The 18,550-nt window shown below is 44.8% G+C and overlaps 1 protein-coding gene across 1 annotated transcript in view; it reads right to left on the reverse strand.

Moving 5' to 3' along the window:
- CCDC170 (coiled-coil domain containing 170) overlaps window positions 1-18,550 on the reverse strand; it is a 69,233-nt gene that overhangs the window by 35,165 nt on the left and 15,518 nt on the right. The window contains exons 2-5 of the mRNA XM_080663889.1: window positions 10,064-10,192; window positions 8,577-8,833; window positions 4,296-4,440; window positions 433-618 (exon numbers count right to left, since the gene is read on the reverse strand). Coding sequence (XP_080520015.1) covers window positions 433-618; window positions 4,296-4,440; window positions 8,577-8,833; window positions 10,064-10,192 — 717 coding nt within the window. The remainder of the gene's footprint in view (window positions 1-432; window positions 619-4,295; window positions 4,441-8,576; window positions 8,834-10,063; window positions 10,193-18,550) is intronic.

The raw sequence follows: 18,550 nt of genomic DNA on the forward strand, positions 1-18,550 counted from the left end.
AAGTATTTCTTTTTGTCCTCGTTTCCTAGCCACGCCTCACACGGCCCCTCAGGGCCCTGAGTCCCATGCCGCCCCGCCTCCGGGTAGCGCAGTCCCCAGAGCAGGGGTCCTCAAACTTTTTAAACAGGGGGCCAGTTCCCTGTCCCTCAGACCACTGGAGGGCCGGACTATAGTTTTAAAAAAAAACTATGAACAAATTCCTATGCGCACTGCGGACCCGGGACGCGTCGAGTCGGCTGCTAAGCAGGACAGGCAGCGGCACCCGGCGGGCCGGATACATGTCCTCGGCGGGCCGCATGTGGCCCGCGGGCCGTAGTTTGAGGACGCCTGCCCCAGAGCATGGTCTGCAAAGCAGGTGTGCCCACCTGCATCCAGTTCCACTTTCTGCTTCAGCACAGGCCCACGGACGCCCACACACTTCCCACGCTGTACCTGCCGCAGCCCGTCCCTCTCCTCGGCGCAGGAGACGGCTCTCTTCTGCTCTCTGTTGACTTGGGAAACCAGCCTCATGGTCGTTTCTCGGCTGGCTTTTGCCTCCATCTCATGGACATTCACGGTCTCTTCAAGAGTAACAAGTTGTCCTTTCAGGGACGTATTTTCCGTGCAGAGCTCCCTGAGCTGAAGAGAAAGCAATCGCAGCTGTCCCACGGAAATGACAAGTTCACACCACTTTCTCCAAGCCTCTCGGGTCCCTCTCGCCCCCGACGACTGCAAACTGTGGGAGCTCTACCCCTCCATCCACTCAAAGGTCACATGTGCAAAGGCTGCCTCTAAACTCAGGGCGGACCCAGTGGTCAAATTAAAATTAATCCAAAGGTGGGCACAGGGTGACAGTGATGCGAGCTCAGCTAAAAGCTTGCGGACAGGGCAAGCACCCTGCCGTCTAAATAGCTGAGAGAAGGTGATGATCGGCAAGGTTACAGCAGCCACGGCCACGGGCGTGGTGGGAAAAGAGGCACCAGTGGCATGCAAGGCGCAGCCTGGCACAGGAGAGAATGCAGAGAGAAAGCAGGACTTTTAAAAACAAATCCTTCGCCCTGACCCGTTTGGCTCAGTGGATAGAACGTCGGCCTGCGGACTGAAGGGTCCCAGGTTCGATTCCGGTCAAGGGCATGTACCTTGGTTGCGGGCACATCCCCAGTGTGGGGTGTTCAGGAGGCAGCTGATCGATGTTTCTCTCTCATCAGTGTTTCTAACTCTCTATCCCTCTCCCTTCCTCTCTGAAAAAATCAATAAAATATATTTAAAAAATAAAAATTAAAAATAAAAATAAAAACAAATCCTTCACCCTGACTAGTTTGGCTCAGTGGATAGAGCGTCAGCCTGCGGACTGAAGGGTCCCAGGTTCGATTCCGGTCAAGGGCATGTAACTTGGTTGCGGGCACATCCCCAGTGCGGGGTGTGCAGGAGGCAGCTGATCGATGTTTCTCTCTCATCAGTGTTTCTAACTCTCTATCCCTCTCCCTTCCTCTCTGTAAAAAATCAATAAAATATATTTTAAAAAAATAAAAACAAATCCTTCGAATGGATGCAAGCATAGAAAAATCCTGAACGGCACGCTCCAACCGTGGTAATCATTGGGATTAGCGGGCATTGCGTACTCTATGTTGTACATTTGCGTTAACTGGGAGCATCAATAAGATTGCAAGATTTACAAAGATGGCAAAGATGACAAAGAAGCATTCACAGCCCTACACAAGATTTACAAAGATGACAGCTTCTAGGCCACAGGGACGCAGCCACGCAGGCAGCTCACTCTGTCAGGCCACGCGGAGGCCTGCAGGAAGGCCCGCCACTCCAGCGACAGGGTCAGGGCTGGTGTGAGGACTCTCTGGGGAGCGGGCATCTCTTTCGGCCTCAGCCATCTGCCAACGTGGTGCCCTGCGCCCGACTCAGGGCTGCCCCCTCGCTTGAACACTTTTCCTCGTATTTGCACGTTCGCTGCCCAACATCCTTCCAGAGCCCCCACCTCTGAGGGCGCTCCTGGGCCAGTCTACCTAAATTAGCATGCCCCGCCTCTCCCCTGCTTCACTCTCTATCCCGCACCCGGATTTGCTTCCCCTTTTCTATGTGGATCATATTAGATACTTATCTCCTCCTCCTCTTCACCCCACGGTAAGGAAAGCTCTAGGAATGCCCAGACTTAGTCTTGTCTCAGCCACAGCTGTAGCCCCAGAACAGTGTCTGGCATAAAGTAGTCACTCAGACAATATTTGAGAAATGGAGAACTGAGTGTCACCTGAGTTCTTAGGAGTGCCTCCTTTCCCCCCAGGGATCCGGACTGCGTGTGCACACGTGGGTGTGATGGCCAGAGAAGTGAGGGGGCGGCTTTGAGACGGAAGGTTCTGCTCCACTTCTTAGGGGACCAGCTAAAGCACATTAAACAGCAGCCTCTTGCGCTGGGCAGTGATTGGCACCTGCTCAGGTGACTGGGACGCGAAAGCTCTAGGGTCCCAGTATCTGTTTCACACTATAGGTCACATTGTTATTCAGGTAGAGTGAGACCAACAGATCAGATCCCAAGAGGAGGGGCACGCCATGCCATGGAGGGCGGCACGGGGAAGCACCAGGGGCAGTCAGGGGACAGGGGGTGAGGGGGACCTGGGTGAGGCAGGAGAAGCAGCCTGAGGATGGGCTGGTAGGGTGATCCCAGCAGGCTCTGGAGTGCAGGGCCGTCCCTAGTCCTCTGTCGCCTGGCACTGGGATGACTGGGGCAGGGGAGAGGGGCCCAGCGCTGGGAGTCTGGGTGTGGGCTCTGGCGGGGTTGGTTTGCCGATGAAAGCTGTGCTCCCAGGTGGGTCCTTTACCAGGAACGGACTGGCTGTGGGAGTGGCAGGCTCCCTAGGTCAGCAAGGCCCCAGATGTCAAAGCATTAGGAATACAGAAAATACAAAGGCATGATTGGCACCCACATTAGCACCTGGGGGTTGACTCTGCTGTGGGAAAGGGTGGTATTGAAGGAGCTCCTTGCCCAGCCGGTGTGGCGCAGTGCTTGAGCATCGACCTGTGAACCAGGAGGTCATGGTTTGATTCCTAATCAGGGCACATGCCCAGGTTCTGGGCTTGATCACCAGTAGGGGGCGTGAAGGAGGCAGACGATCAATGATGCTCATCATTGATGTTTCTCTCTCTCTCCCTGCCTCTCTGAAATCAATTTAAAAAAAAAAAAATTTAAAGGAGCTCCTTAATTCCCTTTTCTTTTTCCCACCACTTGGCTTTAAAGATTATCCCCTCCAGGTGGACTTTTATATATTTTTATTGATTTTTTTTTTTACAGAGAGGAAGGGAGAGGGATAGAGAGTCAGAAACATTGATGGGAGAGAAACATCGATCAGCTGCCTCCTGCATACCTCCTACTGGGGATGTGCCCGCAACCAAGGTACATGCCCTTGACCGGAATCGAACCTGGGACCTTTCAGTCCGCAGGCCGACGCTCTATCCACTGAGCCAAACCGGTTAGGGCGCCAGGTGGACTTTTAGAGCCAGGCTCCTGGTCACAGGTTAGCCACAGGAGAAGGAGGAGGAGATGCATCCAGCACCCTTTTGGGTACCAGGCTGCCTCTAGGCCTACGCAACCCACCAGTGAAGTGGGATACTTCCAGCTTTCAGACACGTGGAAGCAGACTAATAAACATCTAAGAGGTGGCTGCCTGGGGATCTATCCAGAAGCTAGGATACGAAAGGTTTAGATGAAAAAGGAACAGAGATACGGTGAGAGCTCAGATACCTCCAAGTGCCCTAATGAATCACGATGGGCCAAGTGACCTATGCAGTTGATATAATTAATTTCCATCTTGATGGCAACCCACCATTAAAGCAGGATTATTATTCTGGGGCTTTAATATAATATTAAATATTACTTTAGAACTCATCTTAATCTTATACTCAAGAAATATCCCAAAAATGACACACACTGTTTTTGCTATTGGTGTGTGTGTGTGTGTGTGTGTGTGTGTGTGTGTGTGTTTCTGTCTTAATTCAAAACAAACAAACAAAAATCTTCCTAAAACACACCATTAAAATGAATAACTCATTGTATTTGACAATCTAAATATATTTTAGATAAACACAATTAATCCTTTCTGGAGAATAATTAATCCCCCAAAATGCTAGAAAGGATCTTGGAACTGAGCCTCAGAGAGGTGACATGGTTTGTCCCAGGTCACACACTCAATTAATGCTACATTTGGGCCATGTCCCATTCTCTCGTCACCCCCAGACTCAGACACAGCTTTTCTTTTCATGGCACATGTCAAAATGACCCCTAAATGTCTTTTTCATATGCATACAAACACCTTTAGAATTAAATCTTCATCTGATATCTTTTCATTCTTCTTATCTGGATCTAAGCAGTCCTGGAGACGAGCTAGAAATTCCTCATGTTCCTTGCAATTCTTCGACATTTGATTCTTATTCTCCTCGTTTTCCTTTACACGCTTTCTATCAGGCAAATAGCAAATAAGTCATCAAGCAAAGTCCAGAACTTAAGGTCTTTATGGGAAATCATCACTTTCATCACAATAATTCCCCAGACACAGAGCACATTATTGCCATGCAAACCCTGTAAAGCAAGGAGAAAGTGGAAGCAATTCTGGGGCATCTACACTCTGCAGAAATGTAGGAAAATCTTCATGGCATCTTAGATCTAGTAACAGCAAGGGGGACAGACCGATTCTCTATCAGCTATCCCCAACCTTCTAGGATGTACACAAGTAGCAGATAGGCCCAACCCCATGGGTCTCTGTTGGGGCCTCGGCGGCGGGGGGCAGGAGAGGGCTGCTACATTGGTTCTAGGGCACCATGCTTATTTTAGAAGGGTTATTTCCAGCATTCTCTAGTTCATGGCCAAGCATAACGATAACAAAAAGTACATCAGGCCCAGCCAACGTGGCTCAGTGCTTGAACGTCAACCTATGAACCAAGAGGTCCAGTTCAATTCCCAGTCAGGGCACATGCCTGGGTTACGAGCTTGATCCCCAGGGTGGGGCATGCAGGAGGCAGCCGATCAATGATTCTCTCTCATCACTGATGTTTCTCTCTCCTCTCTCCTTCTCCCTTCCTCTCGGAAATCAATAAAAATTAAAAAGTACATCAGAAGCAGGGGCTGCTCCCACCTCTGGAAAAGATCACTATTAATTCTCACACACCCAGAGGTTGTAAAGTATATTGGAAGGGGCCAGTCAAGGAAAATCAGTCAATTTATGCTCTGCTACAAATACTTAATTTCAAATCTAGGGTAGGTTTGCTGAGATAACGCAGTCTATTTCTCATGCTTTAACTCTTAGAGACTAAGAAATCCTCAAAAAAATAGACATATTTTAAAGGCAAATTAGAAATCATTTCAGTAATTTGGTACCATTTTTTTTTTTTACTACTCTAGATAATAAACATGATTATTGCTTTCCCTTTCTGCCATGTTGAGTGTTTACTGCATATTCTTTTCCCTCCATTCAAAGATTAACAAAGCATGTAATTGCATAGACTCAAAAGCATATCATATTCCTATTTAGAAAAATGTATAACAATCGAAGACCAACATCAATATCTCTCTCGGTTCTTATTTTCAGCAAATGGAAGGTAGTATGTATCCAGTCTCCTGACTCATGAAAGGCACAATTAATACTATAGCTCTGACTGATTTATATAGATGATTCCACACATTAACTCTGAGATTTCAGTCTCACTTCTCTATTCCAAGGGTTTCTAAACTATTTCCACTCCTATGTGCATTTCACTTTTAGCCAGCAAAGTTGCAGGAGTCTATCCTAAGGACATAAGCACAGAAATGTGGAATTATGAATGCCCATGGGTACTCACTGCATGTCAGTTTTGAGTATCTATTAAAGGTGCTAAAGATACAGTTGTAAACAAAACAAATAAAGATCCTTGCCCTCATGAAGCTTATGTTCTAGATGGGAAGATAAACAATAAACAAAATATTAATGTGGGTAGAATGTATAGAATATTAGAAAAGGACTGAAGGGGAAAAAATTAAGCAGGAGAAGGTAAGATATATTTGGAGGGAGTGGGGTAACATTTTAGACCTGGTCACTCATGGAAGCCCTCACTGGTAAGGTGACTTTAAAAAAAAATGTATAAGAGTTTATTTGACGCTAGCAGTCAGCAGCTGTGCGTCGCAGCAGGTTGCCTAGGACCAAACCAGAAAGGGTCGGACCTGCATTGCCACCATGTGCCCACCATCCAGATATCACTGCTGACATGTACACATAAGGAACTGTTTGACATTGAAACGGGGACTCAGAACTGTTGGACATTGAAATTGGGACTCAAACATTTTTTGTTATTATATGTTTATTTCTAGTCTGCAGAGGCAAGATTTTTTAAAGGAAAGAAATGGGGAAAAAATAGATACAGAGGCAAAGAAGCATTGAACAGACTGTCAAACTACAGCGGGAAGGCAGGGAAGGTTGGGGGGGGGGGGCTGTAAGAGATCAACCGAAGGACTTGTACACATGCATATAAGCATAACCAACGGATACAAGACACTGGGCAGGGGGGGGCCAGGTAAATACATGTACTGGGGGGTAGGGGAGGCCGGGGGGGAGGTCAATGGGGGGGAAAAAAAGGAGACATATGTACTACTATTTGTAATACTTCAAACAATAAAAAAAAGAAAAAAAATTAATAATATAAAATGTACACAATTTACAAATAAATAAAATATACAATACTCTTTCTTGTAAAAAAAATCAATAAATAAATAAACCCAGGCTTAGAGGGAAAAAAAAAAGATTTTATTTGAACCAAAACAGATGACAATGCCAGGAAGTAAGATTTCAAATGCTTCCTGAGAAGGTGACTTTTGAGGAAGACCTAAGTTGGCAGAGACAGCCAGATACTATTTGGGGGGAAAGCTTTCTAGGAAAGGGATCAGCAAGTGCAAAAGTCCTGAGGAAGGTTCATTCCTGGTGTGTTCAAGAGTCAACAGAGAAGCCGGACAGCTGGGAGAAAAAGGATAGAGGAGAGAGGATGGAAGCAAAAGAAGGCGAGATGAGCCTGTAGATCATAGGAAACGCTGTCTCTACCCTGGGTGAGAAGAGAAGTCATTGGAGGGCTCTGAGCAGAGGACTGATAGGATCTAATTTGTGTTTTTGCAGGATCACTCTGGCTGCATGGGGCACAGGCAGAGGCAGGAAAACCACTTAGGAGGCTACTGTAACAATCCAGGTGACCGGTGATAGTTGCTTGGACCAGGTTCGTGGCAATGAGGGTGTCAGTTGGATGCTGTCGAAGATTAGATATATTTTGAAGATGAGATCTATTTAGAAATAGATTATGAGATTTACTGAAGGATCAGACACAGAATGTGGGAAAGAAAGAGGCCAAGGATGATGTGATATTTCTGACTTGATCAACTAGAAGAATGAACTCATCATTAAACGCGATGAGAAAATGTGCATGAGCATTCCGTGGAAATGCCAGGAGCTCAGTGTTGGACACGTGAAGTCTGAGATGCCTGTTGGACAGCCACGTGGAGATGTGTGGGTCTTGAATCCTGGGGAGAAATCCGGGCTAGCTATAGAGATGTGGGAGTCACTAGCATTTAGATCATTCTTAGAGTCATGAGACTAGAAGAGGTTACCAAGAGAGTGGACTTAGAAACCTGAAGAGATTCCTGGACTGAGTCTGGGGCACTCCAATATTGTGAAGTCAAGGAGATGAGAAAGGGCAAAAACCATGACAGAGCAGGCGAAGGGTCAGGGAGAGAGTGGACATATGTAGTCCTCAAAGCCCAAAGAAGACAGAGTTTCAGGGAGAAACCAACTGTGGCTGATGTACTGACAGGTCAAGTAAGATAAAGACTAAATCATTTCATTTGCAATGTGTGCTCACTGGTCAGCTCAGTGAGTGGATTCAGTGGGGGTAGATCCAAGAGAGAAGGAGAGAGGAGAGAAGTTGGAAGTTGAGTATGTACAAACACTTTAATGAGTTTTGCTCTAAGGGGAAGGAGAAAAAGGACCAGACCTGGAAGTGTTATTGTTTTTTTTGTCAAGATGGACTAAGTCAAATAAATACCAAGTATTTTATTAGTAAAGTTATTACACACAAAATTTAAAAGCATATTTAGTTCTCAATTTTTTTCCTGATTATCACCTTTCACCAGAGCCAAGTATATGGAGAACCTAGATTTCATGAGTTCTGCATAAACTGGCAATAAGACCGAATGAGGAGTGTTTGGGGCGGTCTGGGCTGCCAGGGTATTCTTGTACGTAGCTTCTGAATTAATGCCTCCCTCTGTGCATGACTCCACCACCTCCACCTCTGGTCAAACCTCTACTTAGAAATCTCCAAATTGTATATAGAAGCATTCACAGCCCTACACATCATGAAGACAATGCTGTTTGTTAAGACTCCTGGTGACATTTAGAAATGAACTTGGGGGGAAATTTTAAGACTCCAAACATCTCTGAACCTGAGGTCAGTAATTTTTTGTTTTTTTTTCAAATTGAGTTTCCAGGCTAATGCGAGCTCTCGGAACATTCAAAAGTGCACCTTGCCATCAGAAACTAGTATTTTAAACAAACTCAACTAAGAATATACTAAAATACCCTTACTGTAATTCCTCGTCTAGTTCTACAACCTTCCTCTTTAGCTCCTGGTTGTCCTTGATTGCGGCGTGAGCCGTGATTTCGGTCCTCATTTTGGAAGCAGACAGGGCTGCCGATTCATCTTCCAGCTCCTGGATCCTGTCTCTCAGAGAGCTGAGGAGAGATGACTTTCTGGCGTTGTTCTCTTTGTAGTTCTCCATCTCGGCTTTCAGTTCCTGACAGGAAGCTTCTTTAGAAAGCATTCTGGATCGGAGTTCTCGAAGCTTAATACGAAAAAGAAATGGAAAGACCAAAAGGATTTCAATGGCATAAGTTTGAAGAAACCCAAAACCGTAATTGCAAATTGCACTCCTTTATTCATGACCTCATCCACCTTTCCTTTCGTTTCTTCATATATGCATCTGTATTACCAGATGGGAACTTATGCCTTAATAACAGACTTCATGTTCTGTTTTATTGCTTTTTTTTTTTTCAAAACCAATTGAGCAATGCCTTGTGGTAATTTAGTCTCACTCCAGAGATATGTGTGGTGTGTTTTGCAAAAGGCAGTAACATATTTTGCAATGGTAGCCCATTTTCCTAAATCCATGTTCCTGCTATTGCTGCGAAAATGAAACAAGGAGCCCACATGCTGTGCTACTTGTAATTTCAGGGCCACGGCCGCTTCCCTTACAGGAGTTACACAGAGGAAACATTTGGACTTCTATGGAGTCTGTGGCATCAAAACGCTGCGCACTGTGTGTGCCCTATTAAGTTATGCTATCAGGCCCCCCTATAAGAAACCATTATGAATGTATGTACTTCTTTAGAACTGTGAGCATGCATCATACATGTTCGTTCTCTCTCTCTCTCTCCCTCCCTCTCTCCCTCTCTCCCCTCCCAAATACATTATCAACTCGTCTTTCAGTAAGGTCCTGCCAGCCCAGTGAAACCCATAGTTACCTCACAGACAAGCCCAGGTTCCTCAAGCTCAAGGCCACCAGGCTATGAGCAGAATGGGTCTAAAGAGACCCCCTCAGAAATTCCATAGTAGACCTGATCCAGCCCAGAGGAGAGAGGACTCCAGTCCTCTTGCTAGAATTCCCCCCGCAATCAGAACTGTCATGAGAAAGGGCTTGAGAATTCCCTCCGATGGGCTCCAGCCTGCAAGCAATCCACCTGAAAGGGACATATTCCAGAAGAAGCTAACGGCCCTCCGAAACCCGGGCAGCTGCCACCCAGAGAGCTCAGGGGCGCCCAGGCCTCTCAAGGCGGCAGGGCTTCTCTGAGACGGAGACGGCAGCCCCGCCGTGCTGAGCAGCATGACAAATGCAGAACCTCTCAGGGACCCTCCACAACGGGAGGCAGGCGCACGGGAAGAGAATCAGCAGAGGCGTTGCTGAAAGGTTTGACTCTGTGGCCTGCTGTTCGGTTTGTAATCGCCTCTCTGCTCTGCTTTACTCCACCAGAAGCCGAGCGTCCCATTTCTGAGTTAGGAAGATACATAATCTTACCTCGGACTGAGCACATTCAAATTTGACCAAAGTTGCTGCAAGTTCACTCCGGGCGTTTTCGGCCACATTCCGATAGTGGTTTAATTGCTCCCGAGTGGCTGGGGCTTCCAAGAGACGATCGTAAATTTCCTGATAGGGTTCCCCAGAAGACAAAATAGAAAGGAGAGTGAAAACAACCTTCCTGTGCAGCTGTGCAGAGCCAGATTAAATACAGACGCGTCCTCCGTCGTCCGCATGTGTCGAAATGCCGCCTAGAGACGTGCTTTGTTCAGATCATTTCATGCTCACTCCCAACATGCTAAGGAGGCAGGAGGCCGCCTGGGAAAGAATGATGTGCCCCCCCAGGAAGGCATTAAGAATTGGCCTGTGTCCCTTTAGAAACTCCCCCCCTACCCCCACCCCCGTGCCCCAGCTTAAATGCTATTTGGCCTCTGACCAGAACCTATAGACAACAAAGAACAGTCAGAAGAGACACCATGGGACGTCGCATGGGACGAAGAGGCAGTTTCCTTGGTAATCATTCACTATGCTCTTTATTCTCAATCTCACAGCCTCTCTCCGGATCATGGAGGTGACTTGGGTCACCTGAGGAGTCCTGACTCATCAAGAAAGGAACTGCCGCCCTAGCTGGTTTGGCTCAGTGGATAGAGCGTCGGCTTGCGGACTGAAGGGTCCCAGGTTCGATTCCAGTCAAGGGCATGTACCTTGGTTGCGGGCACATCCCCAGTGGGGAGTGTGTAAGAGGCAGCTGATCGATGTTTCTAACTCTCTATCCCTCTTCCTTCCTCTCTGTGAAAAATCAATAAAATATATTTAAAAAAAAAAAAAAGAAAAGAAAAAAGAAAGGAACTGCCTACAGCTGATGGGAGCCAGCACAGAAATATAGACCCCAGCATGGCCAAACTGCCCCAATTTTTCAAGACAAGTCATATATCCAGACTTTTGGAAGTAAAAATCTGCAGTTCTTGCAGCTTGGCAACTAATTTTAATGTTTAAAAAAGAAGCACCGTGTGACCCAAATAAACACGTCTGCAGAGCAGATCTGATGGTTTGGTCCGTGTGTCACTCAAGGTCCTGTGTGGCACTCACACCATAGCGCCTGCTCCCTTCAGCTTGAGCAGACACTTACACCCACCTCCATGGAGTTTCCAGGGCCTGTGGTCTTTGGGAAAGACATACAAGAAAGCCACTCGTGCCCTAACCAGTTTGGCTCAGTGGATAGAGCGTCGGGCTGCAGACTGAAAGGTCCCAGGTTCGATTCCGGTCAAGGGCATGTACCTTGGTTGCGGGCACATCCCCAGTGGGAGGTGTGCAGGAGGCAGCTGATCGATGTTTCTCTCTCATCGATGTTTCTAACCCTCTATCCCTCTCCCTTCCTCTCTGTAAAAAATCAATAAATTATATTTTTTTTTAAAAAAAGAAAGAAAGCCACTCGTTTTAAGGGAATATGAAAGAGGTCACATAAAGGAGGATTTCCTGGAATTATCTAAGTGGCCCCAGGGGACACACCAGTAAAACCTGTTTATGACTGCCCAGCCACTCAGCTGCCAAAGACTACTGTTTGGAAATACTCATGAATGCAAAAGTCATTCTAAAGCCCTTCACCTTCCAACAAGCGTTGTCATGGCCAGTGGGTTTCAGGCCGCAAAATGCCAAACAAAACCTTCAGTGCACTTAGGAACAGCCAATGCTTGCCAATCACAACATATCCAAGAAGATGGTAGGTATGTACTCCTGGGGAGAAGACATAAAACTTTTAACTGCATCTAATAAGAGAACCACATCCTGTTCAGCCTCACTCAGCTTTCAGGGCAACTTCTCCGCCCTAACCACCACAGCAATATTTTCTGAGATCTGCCATGTGTAGTAAGGACCTGGGTCACTGAGGAGAAGTTGGAACTATAATATGCTTGGCACACAATTTATAAAATTCATTAAAAAAAATAAGTTCAGCCCCGCCGGTGTGGCTCAACGGTGGAGCATCGACCCAGGAGCCAAGAGGTCGCCAGTTCAATTCACAGTCGGGGGCACAGGCCCACAACTTGGGACTTGATCCCCAGTAGGGGGTGTGTAAGAGGCAGCCGATCAATGATGTTCCTCTTTCATCAATGTTTCTATCTCTCACTCCCTCTCCCTTTCTCTCTCTCTAAAAATCAATAAAAACTTTTTTAAGCCCTAGCCGGCTTGGCTCAGTGGATAGAGTGTCAGCCTGCGGACTGAAGGGTCCCAGGTTCGATTCCGGTCAAGGGCACATGCCTGGGTTGCGGGCTCGATCCCCAGTAGGGAGCATGCAGGAGGCAGCCGATCAATGATTCTCTCTCATCATTGATGTTTCTATCTCTCTCTCCCTCTCCCTTCCTCTCTGAAATCAATAAAGAAATATATATAAAAAAAAACTTAATTTAAAAAACAAAAGAAAGAAAATAAATTCTTCAATAGCTATGATTATTTCTTCCAATGACTAGTGTCATTTTTCAGGCAATGGTGTAGTATACCAAAATTTTACATTTCCTTCTTATGAAAATATATCGTGTCCATTGAACATAAGACTGAGAGCCACAGAAGACAGTTCAGACATGGCCCTTCATTGTAGGAGGTTACAATCTAATGCAGACACTACCAGAAGCATTAACATCTCCCAATGTCCATTGGTGAAAGAAACTACACATGGAGATGTCATTGCTTCTAATACTGGATCGGGGCCTAAATTAAGAAGACTGGATTAATGGGTTTAGAAGGCCATTGCCAGGTCAATGACCAGCAGACTGGAGATTATTTATCAATAAATATTTACCGAAGGCCTATGCTGGGTCAGGCACTGAGCTTCCTGTCTCATAAGAAAACCATCATGCACCAAACAACCACATTAATGACGGAATAATTACAAACTGAAATGAATGCATGGAAGGAAAGAATGAAGCAGATAACAAGGGACAGTGGCTTAAGACTCAGGAATTGGGAAGATTTCCCTAAAATAGTGATGATTAGGTAGGAATGAAAAAGGCAAAGGGCACTGAAGCAGGACCAACACACATCATGCCAATAGCCAAAAGGACAAGCAATGGTCCCGTGGCAGACGTATACCCTGCGTGCTCAAGGTCTGAGAGAAGGCAGTGAGGTCGAAGGACAAAAACCGATGAAGCACAGAGGGGGGCAGGGCTGCTAAGGCTGCTGGGAGCACATTCACATATTTTGGGACATGATAGGGCCTCTTTTTCAGAATATTCTAGCTACCCCTACTTGTGCATTTTACCATGTAAAATTCAGAGTCAGCTTGTCAAAGTCCCAAAAACCCTGCTGGATTTTTTACTGGGACTGTGTTAATTTTATAAATAAATTTAAGGAGAATTGACATCTTTTAAATGTTGAGTCTTCCAAATAAAATATTTTCTTCATTTGTTCACGATTTATATGTCCCTTAGCTATGATGATTAATTTTATGTGTATACTTGACTGAGTCACAGGGTATCCAGCTATTTGGTTAAACATGATTCTGGGTGTGTCTGTGAGGGTGTTTCTGGATGAGATTGACATTTGCAATGGTTGACTGAGTAAAACAGATTGCCCTTCCCACAGGAGGGGGGGCCCTCATCCAATCCACTGAAGGCTGAATAGAACAAAAAGGCTGAGCAAGAGAATTTGCTCTCTCTGTCTGCAGCTGGGCCATCAGCCTCTTTCTGACGTTAGACTCAGACTCAGGGTGGAACTTACCCATCGGCTCCCCCGTGTTTCCAGCTTACCAAAGGCAGATCTTAGGACTTCGCGGCCTCCATTATTGCAGGAGCCAATTCCTTATCACAAATCTCTTTCTTTAAAAAGCTGAGAGAACACAGGAGCGTATTTCCTTACGGCTGAGCTTTTCCTCTTAACACTTCCTTTCTAGCCCATAGATGCTCACGGAGTCTTCTTCATGACTATCTTCCAGTCTTCCAATTGGCTTGGACTTCTTTGACCTGAGTTAAGAGCTTTGGGGCGCTGGTGACCCTTTGTTTTCTGGGTCTGTTAGGGATTGCTGCGACATTGCACTGTGCTCAGAGAACACCATTGGCATTTAGGAATGGCAGTCGCTGGTGTACACCAGTGTGGCTGCCCACCGTCCACGCAGAACTGGGTCCACCCAGACTGGAAAGTGCCCTTACGGTACCAGCCATTGTGTATGTGTACCATCACCTTCCTATGTTATTCCTACTTCAGGGAATTTATTGAGGCTTCTGAGAATGCTCAATTTTATGAGTGCTCCATGGGCACTGAACTGGAAGGTGTATTCTCTGCCATCTGGGCTTTGAGTTCAATATGTATCAATTGGTCCTGCCTTATTCATTATTTTAATTAGGCACCTCTAGCCTTCCCTGATTGCTATCATGAGCTGAGCGGTGAGGTCAAGTCTCCTATTACTACTGTAATTCTCTATCACCTTATAGCAGTTGTATTCTTGCCTCAGACATGCTGGAGCTGTTTCACTCGGTGCAGTTCAGAACTTCCACCTCTTCCTTGTGAACTGTACCATGCAGCATCAGAACGTGCCTTTATTCATCTTGCTTCATCCTTTCCGCTCGGAGTTCAACCTTTTCTGATATTGAGATCATGATCCCTGCTTTCTTTTTGTTTGCATGTGACTACATATACCTTTGTTCCATATTTTTATTTTCCCTTTTTAAGTATGTTTTTTAAATTGATTTTTCAAATACAGAGGAAGGGAGAGGGAGAGAGAGAGACAAACATCGATGAGAGAGAGACATCAATTGGCTGCCTCCTGCACACCTCCTACTGGGGATCGAGCTGGCAACCTGGGCATGTGCCCTGACTGGGAATTGAACTGGTGACCTCTTGGTGAATGGGATGATGCTCAACCACTGAGCCACACCGGCCAGCCCCATCTTTTTATTTTCAACCTTTCCATATCACTTTGTTTCAGGAGTCTTATCTATATATACAAAAATCTAATATGCAAAGTGTCCTCTCGGAAGTTCAACCAACCGGGAGTTCAATTGCTTGCTATGATGTGCGCTGACCACCAGGGGGCAGCGTGGAATGAAGGAAGGCCCCGGCTGGCAGCCAGCAGCCGGCAGCCGCTAGGGACCCTACCCGTGCACGAGTTTCGTGCACTGGGTCTCTAGTATATAAATAAAGTTGGGTTTGGCTTTGCAGTCCATTCTAAATTTCTTTTTCCCTTACTGGATGATTTTACTACAATTATATTTGCTAATATGACAGATAATCTTGGTCTTAGTTCTGCTGCATTGTTTCATGTTAAGCTTCTTTATTGCTCTTTCAAAATCTTTCACTACAGTATCTGTTTACTCTGCTATATTTTACGTGTTTCATCTGATAATTAGGAAGGTCTGCATTTTTCTTCTAGTTTCAACTTTATAACTTTAAATAATACCTTTTGGATACATTTCATCCCTCTATTTCTTTAGATAATATCCACTAACTCACTAGAATGGCATATTTCCTCTTCCTTATCCCTTCTATCCCCCACTTCCACCTTCTAATTTTTTAGCTTTATACTATCATTTTCAGTACTTCCCTTGCAACTATAGTGTAAATTATTAGATGAGAGAAATAAAAATGCTTACATTACCTCTCACCTTCCTTCCTCTCTTATGCTAGTAGTTTTCTCTTCAGGGGACTCTAAATATACAGATGCTTAATCTCTTTTGCATATATTCCTTTTCGTTCATTTTCTGCCTATTCCTTTCTCATTCTTTATTGCCCTGTCATTTTTCTCCTTCTCATTTCTTCTCTATGCCTGCCTATCTCCCTGTGTACCTTACACTCCTGATATTAGTTCTGTGATGATTTCACCGTTTTTGTCTCTTTCTTTTCTGAGCTCTGCCAGATCACATTTCATCTCCTTTTCCTGCCTTGCCATGTCTTCCTTGAGGTCCTAGGTCTCCGCCTTCTGAACACGCTTCAGATAAGCACTGGCTTCTTTCAATTATTTTATTCATTATGAAATGTTCAGCCACAATTTCTTCTTGCATCATAGCAACCGTTTCTGGCAGATATTCTTCACCTGTCATATTCTTCCTCTTCCTTACCCCCCACCCCCTTCTTGGTGGTGTTTTTGCTATTGCTGCTGTCATAGCCTCAAATAATTCCTGTGCTGTGTCCTTTAGATGGCTGAGTAGGAGGTGAGTTATTGCTGCACCACCTGTGGAAGAGGTGTGTGTGCAAACAGGGGTGAAAAAGTAGGGTCATTTGTGTTCCAACCAAGCAGAAGTTCCCCTAAGACACGGGGCTTTGTAACTTTATTTGACCCCTATGTCATTCCAGCCCACGGAGAGAAGCGACTGGAGGGTTTATGGCAATGCAGACCTTCTTCTGTGAGCCCACTGCCCAGAGCTGCCTACAAATCTGGCTTGCGGAGTGATTTTTCTTTCACTCTCCCGCTCCTGCTTTTTTGGAACCGGGGAGGGGCCGGAAAGCTCCCACCGCCAGTCCATCATCTTCGCTTGCAAACATGCGATGTCTGTTGGCTTCTCTGGCTGAGCCACTGCCACTGGGAGAAGGAGCTTCCCCAGCTTCTCCCGCTCTCCGCACTGGGAGCCCCGCATGCACGCAGTCGCCGCGGCTCTGGGAAAATTTACACGTATTTTGTGACTTGGGGTTTCAGCCATCTCGTGGTTACACCAAAAAACAATGGAGTTTGTTTCTCATTTTCTTTGTCGCTTGTAGCTATTTTCCAAGAACAGAAGGGAGAAGTTGGCTAACTCCATGTTGCCATTTTTAAACTAGAAGCAATGAGATAGATGTTTATTTTTAACTAAATGGCCCATTGGTGGCTTAGAGGCATTTTTTAATGCCCTTTTTAAAAAATTCTCACTTGGAAAACTATCTAATTAAAACAATGTGATGCTCAGCAGGAAATCGGCAGGATGATCAATAGACCCTCAGGAGGAGTCTTGGTCTCTATCTTAGGGAGAATTTAGTGGATGAAAACAGATGCATCAGAAAGTAGGGAAAGACGGTATTGGTCAATAAAAAGTGAAGCTAATTACTAAAGAAAAAAAAGAAAGATTAGAGCTGCATCACCCACTATAAACCACAATAAATTTTAGACTGAAAATACTGAATATAAAAATGCAGCCCTGGCCGGTTTTCTCCGTGGTTAGAACAGCTGCCTGCGGACTGAAGGGTCCCAGGTTCAATTCTGGTCCAGGGTGCCTACCACGGCTGCAGGCTCTATCCAACACCCATGCAGGAGACAGCCGGTCGGTGTGTCTCTCTCATATCAATGCTCCTCTCTCTGTGCCTCTCCCACTCCCTTCCATTCTCTCTATAAAAAACAATGAAAAATTATCCTCCGGTGAGGATTAACCAAAGTTATTAATTAATTAGTAATAGAAGTTTCTTTTAAAATGCAATAATAGAGAGTACTATAAATTCATAGTTATCTTCTCTTAAAAGGATTTTCTAAGTAGAGAAACAATAGAAGAATGTCAAGAAATCAAAGAAGACAACAAAATTTTAAAACCTATATATGAGAAACGTGTAAACAGAAATTAGAGTGAAAGAGCAAACTGGAAAAACATTGGCAAAAGTAATATAGTCAAAACCTTAATATACAAAGAATCTACTCAAACCAATAACAAACCATGCCCTAAAAGAAAGTTTACACAGAAAAACTAACAATTATTGGCAGTACTATAAATGGCTAATAAAGTGAAAAGTATCCTACCTCATTGGTCATCAATTAAATACAAAGTATAATAGTGCGATAGTATTTCTCATCTTTAAACTTAGCAACATTGAAAGTATACTTAATCAAGTGTATTAAGAGAGAGTTCTATGAGAAAGACATGTTAACACACGGCTCATAGAAAGGAACATGGCACAAAATTTCTAGAAAGGAATTTATTTGGTAGTATGGATTAATAGACTTTAAAAGTTAACACTGTTTGTCCTACTTATAAGCTTATCTAAGGAAATGAAAACATACCCAATGATTAAATACAAAAATATTCAGAAAGGCATTCTTTAGCAAAATTTCCCCAAAATCTGCAATAGCAAAAACTTAGGAACAATTAGAGCTCAACAACAAAAGTATGAACCCGGAGGTCACAGTTTGAATATGCCCAGGTTGTGGGCTCCATCGATCCCCAGTGTGGGGTGTGCAGGAGGCAGCCAATCAATAATTCTCTGTCATTGTTGTTCGATCTCTCTCTCCCTCTCCCTTCCTCTCTGAAATCAGTAAGAATATTTTTAAAGTATGCATTTAGCATTAACTGTAAAATTAAATATCACTTAAAAAATACTGGAAAGAGAATGTTAACTGTATTATCTTTTAGTTATAGGACTAGATTTTATTTTCTTCTTTATTATGTATTTCTATAGTTTCCAAATCCTTTACAATGACCATGTATTACTTTCATATTCAGAAGAATAAACATTATCCCCTTAAATTAAAAAAAGAGTAGCAAGTACAAGGTTAGACAAAAATGACAAATTCTGCTGTGCAGTGTCTTCACGAAGAAACAGCCC

Source organism: Plecotus auritus, assembly GCF_963455305.1.
Source record: "Plecotus auritus genome assembly, chromosome: 4".
NCBI classification, from domain to species: domain Eukaryota; kingdom Metazoa; phylum Chordata; class Mammalia; order Chiroptera; family Vespertilionidae; genus Plecotus; species Plecotus auritus.